Source organism: Zootermopsis nevadensis, unplaced genomic scaffold (assembly GCF_977971745.1).
Source record: "Zootermopsis nevadensis isolate Lab colony 2312 unplaced genomic scaffold, Znev_1.0 Znev_ptg000002l, whole genome shotgun sequence".
Classification (NCBI taxonomy): domain Eukaryota; kingdom Metazoa; phylum Arthropoda; class Insecta; order Blattodea; family Termopsidae; genus Zootermopsis; species Zootermopsis nevadensis.
This window is the reverse complement of record NW_028259134.1, coordinates 22,181,549-22,204,274: the sequence shown is the minus strand read 5'-3', so window position 1 is coordinate 22,204,274 and position 22,726 is coordinate 22,181,549. Positions and strand designations below refer to the sequence as shown.

General features: G+C 37.3%; 4 protein-coding genes across 14 annotated transcripts in view; 3 read left to right on the top strand and 1 right to left on the bottom strand.

Moving 5' to 3' along the window:
- Positions 1-675: 675 nt before the first annotated feature.
- LOC110837842 (uncharacterized) lies at positions 676-8,037 on the top strand. 2 transcript variants are annotated; one of them, XM_022080410.2, is made up of 9 exons: positions 676-1,080; positions 1,201-1,364; positions 2,034-2,161; positions 2,304-2,445; positions 2,729-2,850; positions 3,453-3,551; positions 3,845-4,051; positions 4,799-4,981; positions 6,662-8,037. In XM_022080410.2, the coding sequence occupies exons 2-8, from the start codon at positions 1,232-1,234 to the stop codon at positions 4,913-4,915; spliced, it is 948 nt and encodes a 315-aa protein (XP_021936102.2). In that variant the 5' UTR covers positions 676-1,080; positions 1,201-1,231; the 3' UTR covers positions 4,916-4,981; positions 6,662-8,037. The 2 variants fall into 2 exon arrangements, with proteins under 2 accessions (XP_021936102.2, XP_021936104.2); XM_022080412.2 differs by having other exon boundaries at positions 1,197-1,364.
- LOC110837844 (protein FAM177A1) lies at positions 6,508-21,807 on the bottom strand. Of its 4 annotated transcripts, none has more exons than XM_087353649.1 (4): positions 21,699-21,807; positions 8,039-8,194; positions 7,686-7,850; positions 6,508-7,196 (listed from the first exon to the last, which is right to left on the bottom strand). In XM_087353649.1, the coding sequence occupies exons 1-4, from the start codon at positions 21,792-21,794 to the stop codon at positions 7,038-7,040; spliced, it is 576 nt and encodes a 191-aa protein (XP_087209775.1). In that variant the 5' UTR covers positions 21,795-21,807; the 3' UTR covers positions 6,508-7,037. The 4 variants fall into 4 exon arrangements, with proteins under 4 accessions (XP_087209775.1, XP_021936106.2, XP_087209788.1 ...); XM_022080414.2 differs by lacking the exon at positions 21,699-21,807 and adding an exon at positions 8,691-8,830; XM_087353662.1 differs by lacking the exon at positions 21,699-21,807 and adding an exon at positions 8,360-8,534.
- Positions 8,675-15,805, top strand: LOC110837839 (inositol-tetrakisphosphate 1-kinase). 5 transcript variants are annotated; one of them, XM_087353581.1, is made up of 11 exons: positions 8,675-8,815; positions 9,728-9,975; positions 11,227-11,251; positions 11,435-11,533; positions 11,616-11,760; positions 11,870-11,962; positions 13,360-13,403; positions 13,549-13,708; positions 13,829-14,065; positions 14,233-14,549; positions 15,413-15,805. In XM_087353581.1, exons 2-11 carry the CDS (start codon positions 9,881-9,883, stop codon positions 15,419-15,421), a joined length of 1,224 nt encoding a protein of 407 aa, XP_087209707.1. In that variant the 5' UTR covers positions 8,675-8,815; positions 9,728-9,880; the 3' UTR covers positions 15,422-15,805. The 5 variants fall into 5 exon arrangements, with proteins under 5 accessions (XP_087209707.1, XP_087209703.1, XP_087209718.1 ...); XM_087353577.1 differs by having other exon boundaries at positions 9,724-9,975; XM_087353588.1 differs by lacking the exon at positions 8,675-8,815 and adding an exon at positions 9,263-9,499.
- The window catches only part of ASPP (Ankyrin-repeat, SH3-domain, and Proline-rich-region containing Protein), a 211,357-nt gene continuing 209,255 nt past the window's right edge, over positions 20,625-22,726 (top strand). For all 3 annotated transcript variants that reach the window (XM_087353485.1, XM_087353495.1, XM_087353484.1), the window contains exon 1: positions 20,625-21,193. The gene's annotated coding sequence lies outside the window, so the exon portion shown is untranslated. The remainder of the gene's footprint in view (positions 21,194-22,726) is intronic.

Genomic DNA, 22,726 nt, shown 5'->3' with positions numbered 1-22,726 from the left:
GGATTCATAATTTTTCCTTGTCTCATTACGATGTCTAAAGTAACAAGTTATCTCCATGGTTACAATATATTGCTGGCCTTTATTCCTTTATGTGTAACAAAATAAAGGCTTATGGAATCCATGTCCGTGTGTATATATATATATATATGTCTGTCTCTTACTTTTGAAAGCTTTCGAGACTTTCAACGTATTCATATTGAGTTCTGGATGTAGGACATGTCATTGTATGTTCTCCAGCAGCTGTTATCTTTAAATCTGTTTTCGAGAATAACAATGAAACGATCTATGGGTGAGATGCGGGCAATACCGGCATATTTCCATTTACAAATTGAGGAAATTTTATAGGGCAACGAGATATGAAGATATGTAGTCTTACAGGTGATTACCACTGTCTAAAGCGACCTATTGCTAAATACAAATACAAGTTGAGGGAGGGTGAATGGTGAAATCGGTAAAATAGGCGATTTCCACTCACCTGAATGCTAGAAGCTGGATTTTCCCATGCGTCCACATGACGTTAGAGCGGTGATAAAATTTTCTGGTCGAATAGTAGTTGTTATTGCCGACTAAGATATCGACAACGTTCGTAGTATTAATTCACCTCGATATGATGGCAGCAATGTCCACAGCAGTGTTACCAAACAATTGCACATGGTAGCGGGGAATTTCTTTTTAGAAAGAGAAATTCCTATGATCCAAGATGGGTTTCTAGCGAGGTATTGACAAATGTATTCACGTGGTTGCAACACGTGTTATTTAGATTTTTTAAACTCACCTTATTTTTTCGGCGTTGAAAAGTAATTTTATTAGAACGCATTACTATTTTACTCTAAAGTACTGAAATTCTCGTTATGTAAACATGGTATTATAATTATGAAAGGAACATAACCTAAATCTGCATGGTGCTATCAACAAAGAACTATCAAGAGAGCCTGAAATTCAAAACCAAAGATATTTTAGTTTGTGTCGAAGATTCTAAATTCTGGGTTTTAGTTTTAGTGGTATCAAGTACCTCTAAAGCGTTAGTAAACTACCACACTGCATGCCGCAACAACCAAGGAGACAAAATTTGTTGAAAAGGCAAGTTGGTGAGGTGTAACATGCAATGGGATGAGCATGGGAGAAGTCTAGCTCCCAAATAGTGTTAATACATTTTGTTGGTTTCAATATTAATCTCTACATTCTTTTCTCATAAGCCAGTCGGCTTACAGGTTGGTGAATAGATACTGAAATGTCCAGTGGCTCCAGCGATAAGTTAACACTCCCAGAGGCTCAAGAAGGTTTTCTTAACATAGTCAGGAAGTTGAATGATTCAGACAATTTCAAGCAACTACTTAATTGGATACAGTGGAATTGGTTAAATGGTAACCTATCTCAACAGTGAATACACTTGATTTTGACATGAAGTTAATCATCAGTTGTAAATGTTTCAGATTGTGATGTCTCTCAGTCTTGTAGGTGGTTATCATTGTTTTTGAGGATTTTTTTTTTTTGGGGGGGGGGGTTGAAGCATTTAATAGATTAGTAAGATTTTGACTTCTGTGAGAATCTCAAATCTCATTAAATAAATTAAGTTAAATTTATTTCACTAAACCAGTCACTTGTTTTTAGTTTTTATTTTATTAAAGAGATGCTGAAAGATTTTGATACCTTCCAACTTTGCTTTAGAATATAACATTAGGAATGTCTGAGGAAATCAGAAACTGCAGTTGAACGGAACACATAAGACAAATGTGTTCAAGTATTTGGGAATTATAGTATCAAATCAAAATTACATTCGTGAAGGAAATTAGAACACTTTAAATTTTAATTATTTGTTCAAAATTTTGGTTTGGAAACATGAAGGTAAGAGACTACTTAGATGATCTAGCCATAGATGGAAGGATGATGATGCCGACAACAATAACAATAATAATAATAATAATATGGATCTCAAATAAATATCTTGTGAGGATTTGAACTGGGATGTCAGCTTTTAGTTCATGTCATTTGGATACTGAAAGCTTCAGTTTGTAAAAACTTCTCTTTGCAAGATGGGAAACTGAAGGAAAGTGATACATCTGAGGAGATATTAGATTCCATTGCTGCCGATCTGCGCAGCTCTCTGCCGCTTGAAGCCATTCTTCCTTCGGAAATTATCCGAGCACCTACTTTTGGAAAGGTGAGGTAATATTTGTCAAACCTTCATTTGTGGATATTTTGTGCTCTTTAAGCAATCATATGAGACCAAGGTGTCCTTCTGTGTGACTTAAAAAGTTTTCTGTTTTCCGAGCTACTTCACTTGAAGTCTTACGTATTTTCAGAATTCTGATTGTGAGCAGCAACACACTGTGCATGTTGATGCATTCTTGTATGATGATGAAATGGTGGATGTCTTATGTGATGAAGGGAAAATTCCCCGAAGCTGCTGTTTGCAGTGCGGCTCTCTTAATACGCGGCCTTTAAGTAAGTGTCAACTTTTGTATGCCCTGATGCAACTGGCATTATTTGATGCTTGATAAGGGAATGGTTTGTCTTTAATTGTGTTAATATTTTAAGGCTTGAATTTTTCACAACTTACAATATTCATTGCATCGTGTTACTGGTATTACAGCATGTCAGAATGTAAAAAAAACATTGACGCAGAAGAACGTAGGTACTCTGAGCAACTGAGTGTTCAAACATAACCTTCAACGTGGAGTTACTTCATAACCATGTTGTTCTATTATCTGTACTTCTGTTTCTACAGCTTTCATTTCACACTCTTTGTCCAGAGAGAGGCTGTTATTTATTTTCAAGTCAATGCTGCCACCGCTAGACGGCAAGGTGGTCCTTGATGTCGGATCCCGGCTAGGTGCCGCGCTATATGGGGTGAGATTCCTCTCGTTTGATAAAGGAATTAACTGAAGATGAAGCTGTTTCATGTTTTTTTTTTATTTGGCCTTGCTACGGAAAAGTTAGTTGATTTAAATGTTTACTTTGTAGTACCTAAAAGAAAATTAAAAATATTTTTTCCAATGAAGTACACATATTTTTCAAATGTGTTCTTTGTGTGTTTTTTTAATATATTGGCCTTGATGTTCATTTATCTCAAATCCATATCTAAAATAATCCTACTTTGGCTGCATTCTTACCGAGAATTATTTTAAAATGGGATTTCTAGAACTTGGTCAGGTTTATATTTTAAATAACAGTGAGGCAATGATGAAAGAAAGAAAATGCTGAATATGGAACTGAATTCTGGTCATCCATCAGCAAGTCATTCTACTGACTTAACTCTCTGAGCTCACTCCTAAGTACTGTACAGTTTATAAATTTCTCTGTTGTCAAGTTTGCCTTTATACCTAAAGTAAGCAGTCTTAATAGTTTCATTTGTTGTTAAGGAACTAAATCTGCCATATAATGCAATTTAAAATTATTTTGAAATTAATATTACGATTTGTTTTCTGCTTTTGTTTTGTTTTGTTTTGCAGGCATGTGTCTATTCAAAAGCATCTAAGATAGTTGGAGTTGAAATTAATGCTGATTTTTGTAATATTCAAAAGAAAATTATAGAGAAGTATAATTTTCAGGTTTGTATACATACATAAAAATCAAACTTAAACTTCATAAAAATATTTAGTAGTGGTTTGCATTTCTTCTGCATCGGGTTTAATGGTTATTCTTCTATGTCTTGGGTCCCACAGCCTCATTTATGCACCATAACCTCTGCAGATGAAAAACATTATTACATAACCTAAGATTTAAAAATTCTTTTCATGTTGTTGCTGGATCAGTCAGGTGGTAGAATTTGCACTGTCCAGTCTCCCCTTGCCCTGGGGACAGTCAGCACAAGCATTTTAGTTTTACCCCGTTGCTCCCACAGGACCGGATTGAGATTATTGAAGCAAATATAGCTCACAGACCAGACATAATACTCGCTGTTGACGTCGTCATCATGAACAATGTCTTTGAATTCTTCGTGGAACCTGAACAACAAATCTCAATCTGGAAATTTCTGAGACAAACCACAAAGTCTGGAACTTTGCTAGTGACTGTACCACCTCTTGAAGAAACATTTTCCTATCTGCAAGTAAGTATTAAGCTTTAATTGTTTTGAGGAAAAATAATGTTTTATGTCATGTAAATAGGACATGTTAATATCAGAAGCTAACTTTAAGAAATATCCCAGGTGTTAATTAACTACATTGTACATGGTCTTGCTTGAAAAGTTGATACAAATTTTGATCAAGAAATTCCCTACTTCTGTGGAAACTGATTTTTCATCACCGTGATCACGTAAGCAACCACTGGATCCTGTCCTGTTCCACACCTGCACACCCTCTTTCTGTAAGACATACTTTAATATTATCCTCCTATCTGTGTATAGGTTTTGCAGTTGATTCCTTTTCTTTTATGCTTTTTTGACAAAAACTTTGTATGCATTTCTCATTTTACTAAAGTATGTTGCATGCCCTGCACAAAAATTTAATTACCTGAACAATGATGAGGTTTCTCGTAATGTAATTTTCTGATTTCCCCTTATTCTTTTGCCTTTCTTACATGAAAAAGTTTGTTTCAACATTTTGTTGTCATACGTCAATGTGTTCTTCCCTTAGGGAGACGTTACATTGCACATTAACTGTGTTTGATAAAATTTAATTAATTTTTGTCTATCTGTTCCTCTCAACATGAATATTTTAATAGACTCAGGTTAAGGACGAGACACACTCTTTTGAGCACAGTAACAGACCTTTTGGTTCTCCAGAGGTGCGGAATTTCTCGACTAGCCGAGCGACATTCATTCTTACGTCTAACTGATTAGAACAATGTATTTCAGACCGGAATTGTTTTATCGGAGTGGGTACAGGAACTGCCACTGTACAATCCAGATGCTGCCGGCATCACCATGAGTGCCGAGGAAATGCAGGAATTAAAACACTATCGAGTGATTTGAAGTAATGTCATTATGCGAGTAAAATTCTCCAGACATTCAAAGCATCTCATCATAAAATAAATGAATGTAAGTAATATAAAGAGGTTATTTAATCTAAATGTTACATTTATTATTAACCTTTTAACTGCACTGATTTGGGTGACAGATTTGACATAAACTTTGAATCCAGATTGCCTCAGTTGTATTTTCTCAATAATTTTCTAACCTTATCCTTCGGCTTCTTTTGTCATGTAAGAATATTTTTAAATTTGTTGTTTGCCCATAGTATTTAATAGAAATAAATGGTACTTGTGGGTTATCGGGACACGTCGCTTTAAAAATAGGTTAGGTTAGGTTATTATATTTTATTTCAATAAATGACAAATTATTATATTTTGTTTGGATATGCATGAGATGTTAATTGTTGTTACGCATGCCCAGTTTTCCTTCCAATCCAAGTCCAGATATTCTCTCCTTCACTTAATTTTTTCAAATCAAATCTTTCTGTGTCCTGATAACCCACAAGTACCAAATAAGTATTTGTATGTGTTATCTAAACCAACTAATTAATTAGGACTTTCAAAATTCAGGTAACGGCCTGTCATTTCATAGCCAGATACATCTGGAAACAAAATAAATGTTTTACGTTGGACTGTGTTGCAGAATAAATTGTCTTTAAATCTTATTATCAGCGAATGATAATGTGTCTAATCGAATTAAAATAATTATCATCTTTGATAATTGCGATGAGTCAGACATGAAATTAAAAAGAACTTGCCAAAGGGGAAAGCAGTAATTAGAACTAATTAACATCAGACGTAGCTACAGGCACAATTAACATTCAAACAGTTGTGTTGCCAACGTTTGGACAGTCTGTTACGTGTTACGTTTTTATAATAAAGGTACTGAAAGGCTTTTGTGGGATGCTGCCAAACTTTTCACCCAAAAAGTATCTTTTGATTTACACACATGTAACGCCACGCCTGGAAAGTGTGTAGAGGGGGGTAAGGAGTTACGGCTTCTGCTGTAAAAGGAGGTGACTGATTGGTGAGTTTCACACAAATTTTAGCCCTGAAAAAGAAACTCAAAAGTAACCATCGAGAAGGTTGTTTGAGTTCTTTAGTCGTGATTACAGTGGTGAACAGGAATCTGTACCATTTATGAGAATCAAATCTTGATTATTTAGTCCCTAGCAACCGACTTGTCGATATCATGATTCACAACAGAAGAAAATTGAAAATATAAGTTGAAGTGGAAGTAAGGAAGACTCATAAAATTGATTAGACTATGCCCCACTTAATGGTACCTGCACCTTGTTGTGGTAGTGGGGCCGAGTACCTCAGTGACCCCAAGAGCTACTTGTAGGGCCTCCTTAGCCAGATTGGTCGAGGGGGAGAGGTCAGGTACCCTGGTCCTCCAGGTTGGGGGTTGGTCGCAAGGCTAACAACCTTGCACCATAAAAAGGAAGATGTTTCGAAACCTCAATCAAAGCCTCGGACAGACGGACCTAACAGAGGACCGAATGGAAGAGGAGAATTGAGGAGGCCATGGACCGAATACAGACTGGAGAACCATAGAAGAAGAAGAAGATGTATGGCATGAAAATAATGAAATGAGGATATTAACCATTGATTTATTCAGCATTTTCTTGTACACTTTATTTAGTATTGTTCTTGCAATTCACTTTTCAATTGAATTACTGTATTCTAACATTCACATTTTTTATTTAAATCATCATAAAAATTATATGAATTGTGGATGTTACAGACTGAATGAAATCAGGCTTACAGGTGCAGACCCGAGAAAACATCATGGATCGAGCCCTGCTGTTTCAGCAACTTTTTGTGATCTATGCACACTATTTGAAATTACATATGGACGGTATTACAGTTTTTGTGATAAGTTACAAACATATAAAAATATTTAAATATTTCCATCTTGTAAATTATTATATTAATTATTAATTTTAATATGAGAGATGAGGTCAAGTTGCTTTTCCCAAAAAAAAAAGATTTAAAATGTGATTTAAACAACAGATTATGTACACTTAATTAAATGAATGCAATTTCCATATAATATTTAATAAGTTATTTATTTTAGTATGAAAAATAAGTTAAGTCGTGTTTCAAAACAACGAAGACACTTAGAATTTGCGTTCAGCTACATCTGAATGCCCCTCTTCAGTTGGGTGTGTCATGTCATCTGTATCACCCAGCTGAGCCGAAATCGCACCTTCAGTTTTTGCTGGCGCTTCTGTCCAACCACCCATTTCCAAGTCCATTTTTCTTTGCCTTTCATCTTCCTGCAAATAAACGATGGCAACGGTCGATTTAATATATCCTAAAATCTGAAGACAGAACGTCACAAAGGATATATTCTGATACTGAAACTAATCCTGAACATTTACAATCCTATCCACAACAGAAGACACCAAACTTTGTAGGTATTCTTACTATGAGACATAATTATGAAAATTGTATATGAATTTCTTTGTTCTCCCCTTCAAACTAATATACAACCCATCGCAGTTTCTTAATCACCCTAATGACATATGAAGATTATAAATTCTGAAGTTCACCTTTACAAACTTTAAAAACTTTACATATGTACAAGTTCTGTGTTAAATTTGTCTGTTTGGCACAATTGCCATATTTATAATTGTTGATTTAAAAATTTGTCCATCAGTATGCTGTTTCAAAAGTATTAAAAATTGAATTTGCCTTGAATATTTATCCTTAAATTAAGGAAACTAAGTTATAAAACAGACAAAAGTTGAAATTTAGACACCTACTTCAGCCATTATTCTGTTGTATTCATCTATCTCATACTGATATTTTGGAGTAGTAATTCCAAAAAAACTTGCAAGGTGCTCTCCCAAATAGTCACACACTTGCAATGACTTGCTTCCAGCATGTACTGTGTGATACCAAATCCACGATCCCCATGGTAGCAGGCTCTGAAATGAAAATTTAACACAAACCAGCAATCAGAAATGGGAACTGTAACTTATTATTTAATCAGTCAATAAATCTCTGGTGGGACCCCCAAGTCTTGCAAGAGGATTTCATGAATGGTTCTGTTACAAATTAAATTGCATACAATTGTAAACTGGAAGAAGTTAAAATACAAAATCTTAAAAATTACCGGGTTTAATTTGTTTGTTATTTGAGCTGATGTATCGGGTTCATCTTCATCCGAATATTCTTCTATTGTCCCGTCACTGAAGTGAATAACCTTTTTAGGTTCTTTCTTGTTCCTTAAATTGACCTTACATGATTTATCTTCTGCTTCGTTGCTTGCCTACGAATAAAATACAATAAAACTAGCAGATAATCCCAAGAGCTTTAATGCACATAACCTATAAATCGTAATTATTTACAATGCACATCTTACGTCCGTTTTAGGTGACTGTTCCGGGTTCGTATCAAAAATACTTGAAAACTGTACATTATTATCACCGCTTACATTGTCACCAGATTCCATTTTATTCAATTGAGGTCAAGATAGTTTTTTTAACTCGTTTCAGTTTGCTTGGAATTGTGACACATGTCACGCCCGTATTGCGAAACCGTCTGGTTATACGTATTTGAGAAAGGATTAACCAAAGAAGAAAAGCAGTTTAGTTGATACGTGAACCATTGCTATTCACGGAATGTGAACCACTACGTTTTATCTTTACAAGCACTGGAGGCGTGGTCCACGTGAGGAACACGTAACTATAACGCAATCGACTTACGAAGAAATATTCGTCGAACGAAAATTATGTGTGAATAGGTGTTAATATTTGTATACGTACTTGAGCAATTGTGAACTTTCTAATTAAATCTATCATCTGTACACACAATATCTGCATCAGTTCTTTCCTGCAAATAGGCCTGGAACGGAAAGCACTGTAAAGGAAGATTTACAAGAGCAAAAAAGGTACGCCACGCAATGTCAGATGCGTAATTTGGCGTTACGATCCAACATTATGTTTGTTTTGAGTTGTTATTGATGTCTTCAGTTTTGTAGAGTGCAAAAATGTTGCTGTTTACCATCACAGAATATATAATAATATTGCTACGTACGAACAGGCAATGTGTGGGCGGGACTTCATTATTTCGTTAATTTTGTTTTGTTTTGTTCTGCGTAGCGTCAGTGAAGAACACGTGTGTTGTGTGCATTGAAGGTCACGATTTTTTCACTTTCGTTATAGATTTGTTAGCAAATTAAGGAGTTTAGTTGCATCCAACGTGATCTACCGAATTGTTCTGGTCGAACGTTCCAGCGTGTCAGTTATTCAGTGTGTGTGTGTATTAGGATAATGATAACGTCAGTTTCACTTGTGAAATTCACACTCTTATTTGTTTGTGTTGGGATAAGGTGAATATTTATATGACATCGAGTTACAGAAAGTAAGGTTAAAGGAGAAGTGTCACGTTTTGCATGACATGTTTGCACAAATTTTAGTCCTTGCTTGTGTAGATTTGATAGATGACTCATTGTGTAAGTTGCGGCGGGTAAGCCGAGATTGAGATGAGTTTTCCACATGTGTGGTGCGAGAGTTAGACGAAGTAGACAAAGATTTGAAGTACCGGTATAGGTAAAAATTATAAAAACGAAAAGGTATGTTAAAATATTCATTATGCAATTCTTGATCATTCTAATGAAATTCAGAAAATATACAATAAATTAGTTGACCTCGTGATATGTGTAGGAAAGGAAGGGGAAAAGTACAAATACTTGTCTTTGCCATGTTGTTTTGAAGTTAGGAAATGTAGTCACATGCCATAAATGTTGACCTTGTAATCTAAACTTTGTTTCCCTTTTTGTAAATGAAACTGTTTAAGGCAGAGTGAGTAGAAGCCAGGAAAGAAGATTGGCAGCCAGCATTTTTAAATTTCTCTGTGTTACTTTGGAGGATGTGCCTAATTAAGTGACCAGAAACAAGTACAACAGCCAGGTGAATACATGACCAAGAAGAAGTGAAATAAAAACAGTTCCAAAATGACTGAAAAGAAGTCATCCAAGCTGATCGGCTATTGGATGTCTGAGAAGAAGAGCCAGAAACTTAATTGGACTGAATTTGGTAACATATGCAGGTAGGGTTTGTTTTAAAAGGTAATTACTGAGATGTAAATTTGGTTGAGTTTAGTGAACATGGACTTTTTAGAGTTCGGATGTAAATTTTAAATTTGTATTGATGCATACTTTTATTTCATTCTGTTCCATACGCTTGGGATGACTTAATGTAAAATTATTTCTAAATGTATCTCAGTGGGAGAATATTTGCATATATGCTTCTAGAAGATCATATTAAAACATCTCTTCGTTTAGACCGATGCGTTTACCAGCAATTTTGCTGTATGTTTATGTCAGGTGGTGATACATCAGTACGCAAATTTATACAGAACGGGGCTGAACGTTATGGCTGAAGTGGGGAGTTCTTTGGTTCATATCTCAGCCCAGATATTATCCTGATTGAAGTTTTTCATGGGTCTCTGAAGTACTTGCCAGGATAGTACCTTAAATTTTTCCATTAATACTTCCCAACCCCAGTCAGACCTTCTGAAAGGTCAGACACCAATGCACTCGATTGTTATCTTTAATGAAGACATAATCGGTTGCTTGTGTGTCATCCATGGCTTTTGCGGTGACTAAATTCAGTGAAATCTTCTTGGTCTTGTGTTCTTATCCATTTCAAGTGGATTTTTGAATTTGTAATTTGGAAAATTGTACTAGAGATATAGGCATATATATGTGTACACTTTTCTGGTAGTTTCAAGAGCACATTTTTCCTTTAATTCAAGATGAAAAATTGAATTAGATGGTCTTGAAGCCAAAATATTTCACATAGGTATTTGTTACCCCCGATTGAAATTGCGTTCAGTTAGCTTTCAAATTAACCAAAGTCAGAATTATAACTGAATTTTGACCATATTTCAGAAACTGTGTAATTTAAGAAAACCCAAATCTTTCAAAATTTGAATTCATGCTACAAAAAAACATACAGGGATAAAATTTTGAATTTTTGCACTCTTTTATGGGATGTTGTGTAAACTGAGGATTCTCTGTAAGTCCGTTATATAAAGGCAGGAATAAAAAAATATAAACTGTGATTAGAATATGCAGCGATATTAACTCTTTTGTTTAAATAACTTGAACTTGATAATCAACGAAACATTTTTGTTGAAATTTTCCGTTGTTCCCTTTGAAGTCATTTATATCTCAATAATTTACTTAGCATTTTACAGACTTACATATAGAAACTTTAAGAATGACTATTTCAAGTTAATTTTTCTGTTTTATGATTGTAGCCATGTCGTTAAGTGTGTTTGTTTTCTTCTTTTCAGGAAATATGGATTTGATTTAGTTAAGGTAAATGAAACATGTTCTGGATATATTTCTTTGTAGATCACAGTCATGATAAAGGAAAATGTTGACAAATTAATTCCGGCATCATCGTTATAAAATATATAGATTTTAAAGCTCGAGCAATGAATATTTTACACATTTATCATCTTTGCTCTTGAAAGGCTGATGATGTGTTTTGGGTTTCAGCTGGACTTGAGCCGACCACTAGAAGAACAGGGACCATTCACAATTATTGTGCACAAGCTGACGGACATAATAGTTTTGGCAATTAAGGGGGACGCGAAGGTATTGATGAAGTCGCAACGTGAGATGCCATTGCGATAATACTGCGTATAGGAATCAGTGGCTTATCTTTTGTCCTTTACAGGCCTGTGCAATGATGTGCAATGTCGAGTCGTACATTAAAGATCATCCCGAAGTATCGATTATCGATCCACTGGATAATGTTCACAAGCTTTTGGATCGCTACCAGGCATATAGCATTATACACAACAGTGACCTTGAGGAAGCAGGTAATTGCTGTTGACTAGGTTTTAGTAGCATGACGTACTGATGAATATTATTTTTACTCGGCACCGACAGCATTTGCGCATGGTACGAGGGGCGTGTTTCGTTTTACAGGTGTCTTCACGCCTTCGTTTGTCGAACTGACGTCAAGTGATTACAAAGAAAACTGTGAAACGTTAAGGTTGGCCGGTGTGGACTTTCCTTTTGGTAAGTTCATGTTTATATTGACATGTGTGCGAGAGATTCTAACCTGTTTCTGCTGCGTGAATAAAATTTGTGATATCTGCCTTGGTACTAAATTGTTTCGATGATGGAGCATAAAAATGGATGTACCAAAACATTTTGTATTTTGTAATGCAGTCTCTTGTGAATACAGTAATGAATTTTTGAGTTCTATAAAATGTCAGAAATTTCTTGACTGTGTTGGGTTTTCTGGGTTGGTGGGGCTCGAGTACCTCAGTGACCCCAAGAGCTACTGGTAGGGCCTCCCTAGCCAGATTGGTCGAGGGGGAGAGGTCAGACTAAGACAGGTACCCTGGTCCTCCAAGTTGAGGGTTGGTTGCAAGGCTAACAACCTTGCACCGTAAAAAGGAAGATGTTTTGAAACCTCGATCAAAGCCTCGGACAGACGGACCAAACGGAAGAGGAGAATTGAGGAGGCCATGGACCGAATACGGACCGGAGAGCCATAGAAGAAGAAGAAGATCAGTGTGGACTTGTAGGTGGATCAGGTGGTTTTTTAGGAATGTACTTTCTTGATCTTTAGTGCACGAGACAGAATATTTCAACCTTGATTACAAAGTTTGTTACAGATTGCAGTAGTAACCGACCGTCAGTAAGATCAGTTTTGCCGGACAGACTTTGGTGTCGGAGATGAATAGTGAATCAGTCGTGGCTTTTTTTTATGATACGTTTGCCACCAGACTCTGTTTGTCGTGTGATGTTACTAAAGCACCTTATAAATGTTTTAGTAAGATAGGGCAAATTCTGAGATAAAGGAGGATATCTTCCGCAAACACAAGCAAGAGAGATACAGAAGAGCGAATTTGTCCTGTGACAAAAATTAATCAGTACAAGATATTGTAACTGAAAACTAATTGACATTCTGTATCCTGAACATTAAAGGCTGTATAGTGACTGAATATTGTATTTTAGTCATTAGCACTGTTTTTTCATATGTCGGAGGCCACGAGTTTACGTCTTAATCTGACTTTTATTTTTTTATGAATATGACTGTCTTTTGTGATGTGTCATGTAGTCTGGTAGATGTTTACCGCTTCAGAGGTGCCTCCGTCATCAGGGTGATTATGACGAGGACTTCAAGCACCTCTGAAATTTTTATTAACTTCTGTCAGACAAAATGGAACGACATCCCAGAAGACGGTCATCTTCATACTCTGAAATCTCATAAATATTTTTTACTATTTTACTCAGTCCCTCCACAATGCTATTGAAGGTGATGATAGCAACTAATTAAACTTGTATCAGGTTTTTTTGTGTGGGGGGGGGGGGGGCTTATGTTTCTTCAGAGTTGCAGTTTTGATTACATTTTTTTGTTTTTCTTGACGCGTGTTTGTCATAATGTGAATACTCTTCTGTTGCAGTCTGTAAACCATCAGTCTCTCATGGTTCCAGCAGCGCGCATGAGGTACGTACAGCGTCTTACTTCTTGCTGAATTTTATGTATAAGTTCATAATCATGCTGATGTCGTAACGAAGTTTTCTTGAACGTTAATTTAGTCTATTATTAAATGTGTTGAGAATGTTGAAACATTTAACTTTTATTGTTCCAGATGGCAGTAATATTCAATGAGAATGGTGTAAAGGATTGCCATCTGCCATGTGTCGCGCAAAGTTTCATCAATCACAACGCTCTCTTGTACAAAATATATATGGTAGGAGATGAATACTTTGTCGTGGAGCGGCCGTCGCTGAAAAACTTTTACCCGAGCGGTACGAATCTCACATCTTATAAGAAATATTTTCTTTTTTTTAGACCGAGCGATACTCATCAGGAAATTGTGCCATGGCTGAAGAATGTAAGCATGTATGTGTGTTTCTTTGATGTTTCAGATCGTGAGGCAATCTTTTTTCACAGCCACGATGTTTCGAAAGCAGATTCCACTTCCAGCCTGAGCATTCTGGATCCAAGCGACATGACATTGTCGACTCCTCGTCCTGACCCTGCAAAAGTACAGCGAATTGTCTACACTTTGAGAAAAGTGCTTGGGATGTCGCTGTTGGGAATTGATATAATTATTGAAAATGGCAGTGGACGATACGGAATCATTGATATCAATGAGTATCCAGGTGATTCAAAATGTTCATATTTCTCAGTACCACGTAAATTGATTTCTTATCAATAAGATCCTTCCGACCGGCCGTCATCGCTAACTTGTTTCTCCTTTCAGCAGAGATAACATATTCATTCCACTAATATTATTTGGTTATGGCACGAGTTTCGTTTTTCTTCACAGGTTACGACGGCTATCCAGATTTCTTTGACAGCCTCATGAAGTGCATATTGGAGACGATCAACCACCATTCGTACACGGCACGCAAAACAGACCTGTCAAGTACCGAGTTTTGCCTTCCTCTTATGAAGCCCACCATCAAGAGTAAGATTAGTGACATAATGTCACCAGGAAATGGTGATCAGGATGATTCGGGTTTTGACACTGGTGATTCGAGTGACGAGAAAAAGAAACGGGACTTGTCGGTGGGTTCTCTTACCGCGAGTAAGAGATCGAGTACCGCCGCGTCGGAGTGCCGCAATTCGCACGAGACGTCAAAGGTTTGTTAATATGGCTGCATGTCCTGATTTACAAAATGATGTCACTTGGCGTGAACAGGTTCATGTACTGCACATATATTGTACAAAAGGGTGTTTACGTTTCTACTGAACTGGTAGGATTGTCAGATCAGAGCAAAGGGCTCAGAATTTAGTGATTACTTACAGCAGTGGTCCCCAACCTTTTTTGTGCCTACGGGCACATTTGAGAGTTTACGAGATCGTGGCGGGCACCAACCAATTAACAAAGCCAAATTTTCTTTTCTCTGGACAAATAAGATATGGACACCGAATAATACGCAAAACAACACGACGTCTAATGATACAAGAAACCGCGCAATCAGAAATACGTAGTTTAATAAGTGCAATTATTATTATTCAAGTGGGAAGTTAGTGTGATGTTTGGCGCTGCATTTCATCGGTTAGTTTTTCAAAATTGGGAGTGTACAATGATGTTGCTGCTCGAAAACAATCGTCAAGATGGGCATCAGTAAGTCGAGATCTGCGCTTTGATTTAATAATGTTCATGGTTGAATGGCCTTCATTATTCAGTATAAACTCTTTCCGTAATGACGCGAGCACCCAAGAAAAGCCTTGGCGGGCGCCGCGTTGGGGACCACTGACTTACAGGATGTCTCAGGTCAACAATATTTATTGAAATACTGCAGCAGGTTTCCGTATCCTTCAAATTCCTGTACCTGTCTCATTCGGCCTACATTTACAAGTACATCAGCGATGAAATATTAAAGCCATACGTACGTCGTCATTAGATCGTGTCCTGAAAAGATGTACACACACAAGGTTAATATTCCTTAATAAATGTATATATACATCTTTTTGGATCATTCTGTATGTGTTTGTTTCAGTTCACCTAGCTGAAATGTTTCTTTGAATATCACGCAACCATTTTGAGACGCTGTATAAAGCTGGAGAGTCGAAATTGATATGGTCACTGATTATGGCACCGAAGATATGCAGAACGCATCCGCAGATATTTTATCTGTGCTAAAAACTTCATTCGTTAGAGCAGAAGAGGGAGCGGAGAAAGAGGTGAATGGTAATTTTTGACTCTAAACGTTGGCAGTGTCATGTAAAAAAGCATTATCAGATGTTAATGCCATGAAGGGTCCAAGATTTTAGAATTTTTGTCTGTGTTAATGATTTTCTGTTTACTACAAACTTTTCAGAAAATTCTACCTAATTTTGAAAGTAGCATTTACTTTGTAAAATTTTTAAATACAAATTATGTGAGATATGGAGATGCAGATTGAAATACTTTTCTTTCATACCAACTGCGTGTTTTAGATCAGCTGTTTATTTTTTAATCCTCGCCCTTGACTCGGTAAGAATGTCGTAAATGTTGGTAACTCAAGATTTTCTCCCTTGAATTGTGGTATGGATCCCGCATTAAATTGTAAATACAGGGCGTCAGTTTACGAGTGTGTTGTATGCACAAAATAAAATTAAAAATTCTTTGTAAACGTGTCCTTGGACGGTTCATTTTTGACGTGTGGCCCTTTTTATTTCGGAACGAATGGGATAAAAATAAATTCTAATCCCATAAAAGGAAAGTGTTTTTGTACAAATCAGTCATTTAAATATTACAGTTTACTTTTCTGGATGGGGCGGAGAGCTTGAAATGTTCTCCTCGCGCTTCCACGCAGTGCAGCGTGTCTCAATGATGATTTTTGTGCACATTAAAAAAATCCAGGTGTGTTATTAATGAAGTTGCGTCTATCTCTCTGCTACGTTCTGTCGTAGTTGTGCTACGTCATTAAACGCCATAGCGTTTACGGTAAATTTCAGATGGCTCGATGAACACCACTTGGTACTTTTCAAACGGGCCATAGCTACAAAATGAAGCGTCCAAGGGGCCGTGTTTACACATACACTTTTTGTTGCTTTTGTGCAGAGGCTATGTCTCTAATGCGGTGCCGTGTATTTCTGAAACATCCTGCGTCCTCCAACTGATCACCACCTTCTTTAAATAACTTTGTCGTAGTAAAGTCCGAGCGGTGCGAGACTACCTCTGTCAGGCCTCACCATTGAACAAGACCCTGAGCTATTTCCATCTACTCCCCTTCTTATTATTATACTTCCGCAAGATCCATTTTAATGTTATCATCCGATCTTCTTCTTCGAAGTCCCTTGTCCATTGGTAGGAGGTGTAATCATGTCCGATCTGCATTGTAGTGAGAGTACGTTGGGGAAATTCACATTGTGGGTAAGGTATCTGGTGTCATTTCCATTTCGATCTCTCTCGTCTTTCTTATATGTTCCTTTATTTCTCAACTTTTACATTAATTTGTTTTAAACACGTCTTCTTCTATGGCTCTCCGGTCCGTATTCTCCTCTTCCATTCGGTCCTCTGTTAGGTCCGTCTGTCCGAGGCTTTGATCGAGGTCTCGAAACATCTTCCTTTTTACGGTGCAAGGTTGTTAGCCTTGCGACCAACCCCTGACCTGGAGGACCAGGGTACCTGACTTAGTCTGATCTCTCCCCCTCGACCAATCCGGCTAGGGAGGCCCTACCAGTAGCTCTTGGGGTCACTGAGGTACTCGTCCCCACTACCACGACAAGGTGCAGGTGTCATTAAGTGGGGTTGTGTTCGTCTTATTTCACATATTTCTTGGTCATCTTCATCGTAGTAGTTCTTTTTTTAAATTATGCTAGGGTTTCGTTCTTACGGCAATGCTACGTGATGTAATTTGAATGTGTTCTTGTGGGTTAATAGTCAAGTTACATTCTTTCTGTGGCCTCTGTCGAGGATCGCCAGGCGCCCAAGCGCTGGTTGTAGTGTTTTCAATTGCCCATGAGAACTTTTTGTATACGCAGCTGAGGAAAAGTGAATTTGATCGTCGCTTATGACTCTTGATTTCTTGGTTATGGTTACGTGAAATATCCTTTCTGTTGCCCTCGCCCAAAAATTGTTGCCCGCCCATGGCCTACATCGACGTGTTAAGATATCTGACGTTGTGGAATGCAATGAGACCTTTTTGCTGTATTTTAATAAAAAATTTAGTGGACGTCAGATTTCTAGGGCGATAAGAAGCAGATGGAGGTAGGTATTCTAGACCTAGGTGAATGTTCAGCTAAACACTTCGGCAGCCTTAATTTCTAGGTGCGGCTACGAAAAGCAACTTTAGAAATTTGTTGCACAGAGAGAGAGAGAGGAATCTTTGTGTTTGTACGAGAAGCTGACCACTCGCCTCTGTTATTGTCGAGGTTAAGAATGAATGGAGCTTTTCCTCCAATCCTGCGGTATACCCGAGTGTCATTTAGCTAACCGCAGATTTTTGCCTTATGTTTTCTTAGAAGTGTTCTGTGTTTGTGAGAGTGAAATGCGTATTTCTTGGCAAACGAGTGCTTTTATTTTTGAATATAATTACATTTTATTGTTTCATTAAGGACTCAGTAGGCCAAGATAAATTTTGTTCTTGCTGAAAAATTGGAAAAAAACAATCAAACTAAATGTGTCCCATATTGAATTTGAGAAAAAGTACAGGGTTATTTAAAATGAAGTATACACTTTTTTAAAGTTTTATTTTTAACAGATGTGAATGAAAACCTAACTAAAACAATAATAACCTCGTTATGTGCTCTGTTTGTAAATCGGGCATCATCCGGATGACAGGAATTTCTCCCAAACATTTGCGAAGGTATCTTTTACGCTTGGTACTGTGGCTTCACAGATATTTCAGATCCTCAAAGCTCAGTTGGTTAGGGTGGGATGTATAAATTCATAAAAGGATTCAATACAAGTTATGAGTCAGATATTTAGCGGGACCAGATTTAGGGCTTCCACCATCAAATCCTCTTCTAGGAGTTGTTTATATCGCGTCTTCTTAAAATCGTTACTTCGAAAATTATTAAGCAAGATTTTAAAGTACATACTTCGTTAGTAATAACCGTGTATTTAGCTGGTACGTGTGTACTGGCCAATGAATGGCGAGAGTTTGCAACAAAAATGTTTTTTGTGAGGTTAAGAAACGTCAGCTGCCATATTGTTCATACTTCATGTGGCCATTTTTAATAACCTTATTGCATTTTGATAAGTACGTCTGTAGCCTTGATCCCATTTCCTCAATAAACCAATAATATTCTGAATGTAGTACAAAATGAGTGCCTGGTTGATTGGCTGCAGAGTAGCACGCGAAGAGTTTACGCGAAATCACGGCTTGTTCATGAAACGTGATGTAACAAAATTAGAATCCGGTGGTTGTAGCAGCGAGTGACGTACAGAAATTATATATAAGACTGGGTTTTATGTGTGCAATAATTCTTTTACAGTTTTTTCATGCGTGTTCTAACAGTTGTATTCGTTGAATTATATGCCTTTTGGAAAAGTATGAGAATGTTGTTCTCCTGTATTATATGCAAAGTTGTACTCTTAGTCCACTGAATATTTTGGTTGAGTGGTTATTATCCCTACTTCTTATTTGGGAGGTCCTGGGTTCAAATTTTAGGCTTGGAGACTATTTTGTTTTCGTTTTCCCAACCCCTGCAGACAAATTTTGGGATACTGCCTTAAATTAGGCCACGAACGCTTCCTTCCACATCCTTTTCTTTTGAACAAGGACTCTGTTCCTTGGAATTTGTCATGTCACTGGTTATGGGTTTATTCCTTAGGGATTTTCTGTGCACCGCTCTGTTCAGACTGGCTTATGGGTAATTGTAGCCTTGGACCCGTTAGGTACCAGGGAAGAGACAGGTACTTCCTTTTAATACCGAGCTTATACTGCGTGGAGTTTTACCTGCACGCCTCAATACGCCTCCTGGCATCGATATTTAAACATGACGGCAGATTTATCTACTTTTTATGTCGACTAATTAAACTTCATTACTGTTAAAAATCTTGGCTTGATCACAGAACCTCCCTGATGCAAATACGCGAACCCTAAGTGCAGTCCCTGCTTTATTTTGAAAAATTTTACTTAACAGCTGTTCTGAATACTGTTTAAATATTCACACCGTACCCCAAATAAAACATAAGTGATTATCACATAGATGATCTTTGTTAATTCTGATAATCCTTCGGAACAAATTGACACTCCGTGGACAAAATACAGGTGCTTGTTTACGTGACGGAGGGTAAAGGGTGTGCCAAAATTGCTTCCAGGATTCAGCAACTTGAAGCGTGGATCGTAGGTAAATTGAAAGTTTGTCCCTTCAGTAATGTGGCAGTGCCTGATCCAATTATTTAGTTTTGTTTTGTTTATTGATTGATTCTTAGCGTATTTAACGATGATGTTTCAACTTCAAACTCGTAACCACTGCATAGCGGAACCTTACTCGCCTACATGAAGTGATCGGTTCGGAATAAAACGAGACGCTTAGTGATTTGTACAGGTCGTGTTGTAATGGGCTGGGCATGTAGCTCGGATGCAAGCGTTTGTTGGGAAAAGGTTTACATACCTGCCAACTGGATGGTCGACCATGAAATAGGTTGGCAATTTTAAGATTCATCTTATGATTTAGGAAGAGGACGGAACTGGTCCCCTGTACATTTGATGGTTTTGGTGTTTGTGGAGTAGAAGCTTTGGGTTTATTTATGTCATAATATTAATTGTTTCCAACAAAAAATTAGCATAATGTAGAATGAGATTGATAATTGACAGTTGAATATAAAAAGAATATTTCTGGAAGGAGCGGAGATCAAAGATTATCTGGGAAAGATTGATTAACGTTTTGGAGAAACGTCCATCTTCAGGGCTGTGCTGAAGATGAAGACGATGTGTTTCTCATAAACGAAGGTATATTCTTACATACGGAGTCACATCATAAAACGTAAGTTAATTTAAAAATAACAAACTCATTATCATAAAATTTAAAGTTTAATACAGTTTATGGGTCCGAAAGTATTTTTGTGACGCCAGGATAATCTTAATTTCTGGTTTTTCGGAAATTCTGGGCTTTAAGGTTCACCAAAGTTTCCTAGTTTCGATATCAGGATGTCCTGCGTTGGTCATGTGATGCTTCGTATCGGTAGGAGCGATAATTTTTGTTTGGGATTGTACTTGTGACTGTAGCGCCACGGGCCGGTGGGGAATTGAAGCTTCGCACGTTGGACGCGGGAAAGTCAGTCTTCCTTCGATTCGTGTCCCTGTTGGTTCAATTTACCGGCGAAGTTGGTTGTTTGCTGCTCGAAAGAGTTCGGCGCGTGCAGTATCGATAGTGCAACACGTTTCAATTATTCTCGATTGAAAATGCGTGAAATATGTTATCATGGTGAAACTTTTGTTGCCTGAAGGGTTATATCCATTAGGCCGTTCTTGCCCTGACAGGAGAGGCCATTTCGAATTGTTAGTTTAGCGGAAGATTTTATTTCTCACCTTGGTTTTATTTGTGTGTGCGTGTGAGACGTCGTTGTGAAAATTTAGCAAATAATTGCGTTTCATTTTCCTGGTTTTTCTAGTGCGTGGCATGGCAGTCAGATAAATGAAAGTTTCTTATGCGTACAGATTTTGCAGTTAATCATTGCGGGAGTGATTATGACCATGCTTCTTGTATCTCAAGTGTGTGTCTATCATGTTGTTTAATCAAGGAGTTATGTTTGAAAGTGGGTTTGGTGAACTTTACGTTAGAAGGATGTTAAGTTGTGCTTCTGTTATGGATAGCATTATGCATCGTCGGGAAATCACAGAAAGGTAAGCCATTAGCTACGTCTGTGTGTGTTAGAAGCACAGATGGGCTATTGTTAAAGAAGTTGAAACAGCTTAAAACTCCTAGCATGGCGTTGAGTAACGTAAGGTAGTACGTGGTTTCTGTTACATAATCCGTAATGTGTGTTTTTAGATCGTATGAAGTATACTTTTTTTTTTTGTAATCGTTGGTTTAGATTCAAAATTGACCAGCCATAACAGAATGTAAACCTTTTTAAGTATGGGATAAGGCGCCCTAGGAAGAGAATAAATCAGCTTTGTAGTGAAAGTCACAATTGGTATGTAACAATCCAGATTTTGAAATAACAAATTGAGTGTTTCGACTCCTGTGACTTTCAATTGTTGCGTAAACTTAGTTTTGTAGTGTGGTCGTATTTCAGTGTTAATACACGTGCTGCTGTTACAGGTTTTGAATTTCGCAACTGTAATTAGGTGTATTAAAACATTTTGAGCAACTTTTTTGTGTAGAAAACAAGGATCACGTACGTACCTTCAGTGGCTGGATTTCCGTGTTCCACTCGATAGACATTCTTGATGAAGCACATTGAACGTGTTTGTGTATATATAGATAAGGCTGTTTATGCATGAATTAAATTACGTAATCGCAGAGATGTACTACCCTAAAAAATAATATCTCTTTTGTCATCCTGCACGCAATAACCGACTTATATAACCTTAGGCCTCGTGATAGAACATAGACCATAGGGGGTCTCATAAACTCCGTTCCTTTTGGATAAATTACCCCTCACTGACTGCTAGTGATGTTCAATGCCTTCTGAGAAAAACAACAATATAAATAACTTCTGAGTAAACACGTGTGTTTTGTATGCCATGTGCTTCAAGGATCAGAATGGAGCTGTTATCAAGGGCTACGATTTGTTTAACAAAATGGAGTAGTTGTTTATACACGTCTTTATCTCAATTTTTATGAAACTTTGTTCGTAAGAATGTGTATTTAAGCGAGTCAAGGCGTTCTCTACTTTAATGTTACGATGATTTATTTTTCGTCGCAGGAATGCATGTCTCTGGGGGCTGATCATGTCTGTCCGCACGTAAACGGAATGCAATCGGAACCCACGCCAAATTCATACTTCGTAATATTCCACAATCGACGCACAAACTTCTGAGGTGGGAACTGTGATGCAGGCTTCTGAAAATTATGGATTTTTTTTTACAGGCTATGAAATAGTAACATGGCGGTCGTGCGAAAATTGTCTGCGACTTTCGGTGTGATTGATAGAAACAGTGAATCATCGGAGATAGGAGTGCGAAATATTGCACTGGGGATATATAAGTACGTAAATATTCGCTATTTCATTATTAATCGCTCCGTTGAAACCTAGCGGGAACTACCTTCAACAATGCGGTACACGGCAGTTTGTGTTTATGTGTTTAGTATAATTGTTACTCTAAACAGCGATTATTTCCTTAATCAGCGTTAACCAGTTGATCTTTGTAATGGTGGAGTGTGGTGTTTTCTTCGCGGTACGGACTGAATTCTTAAGTTTCATTTGAAAG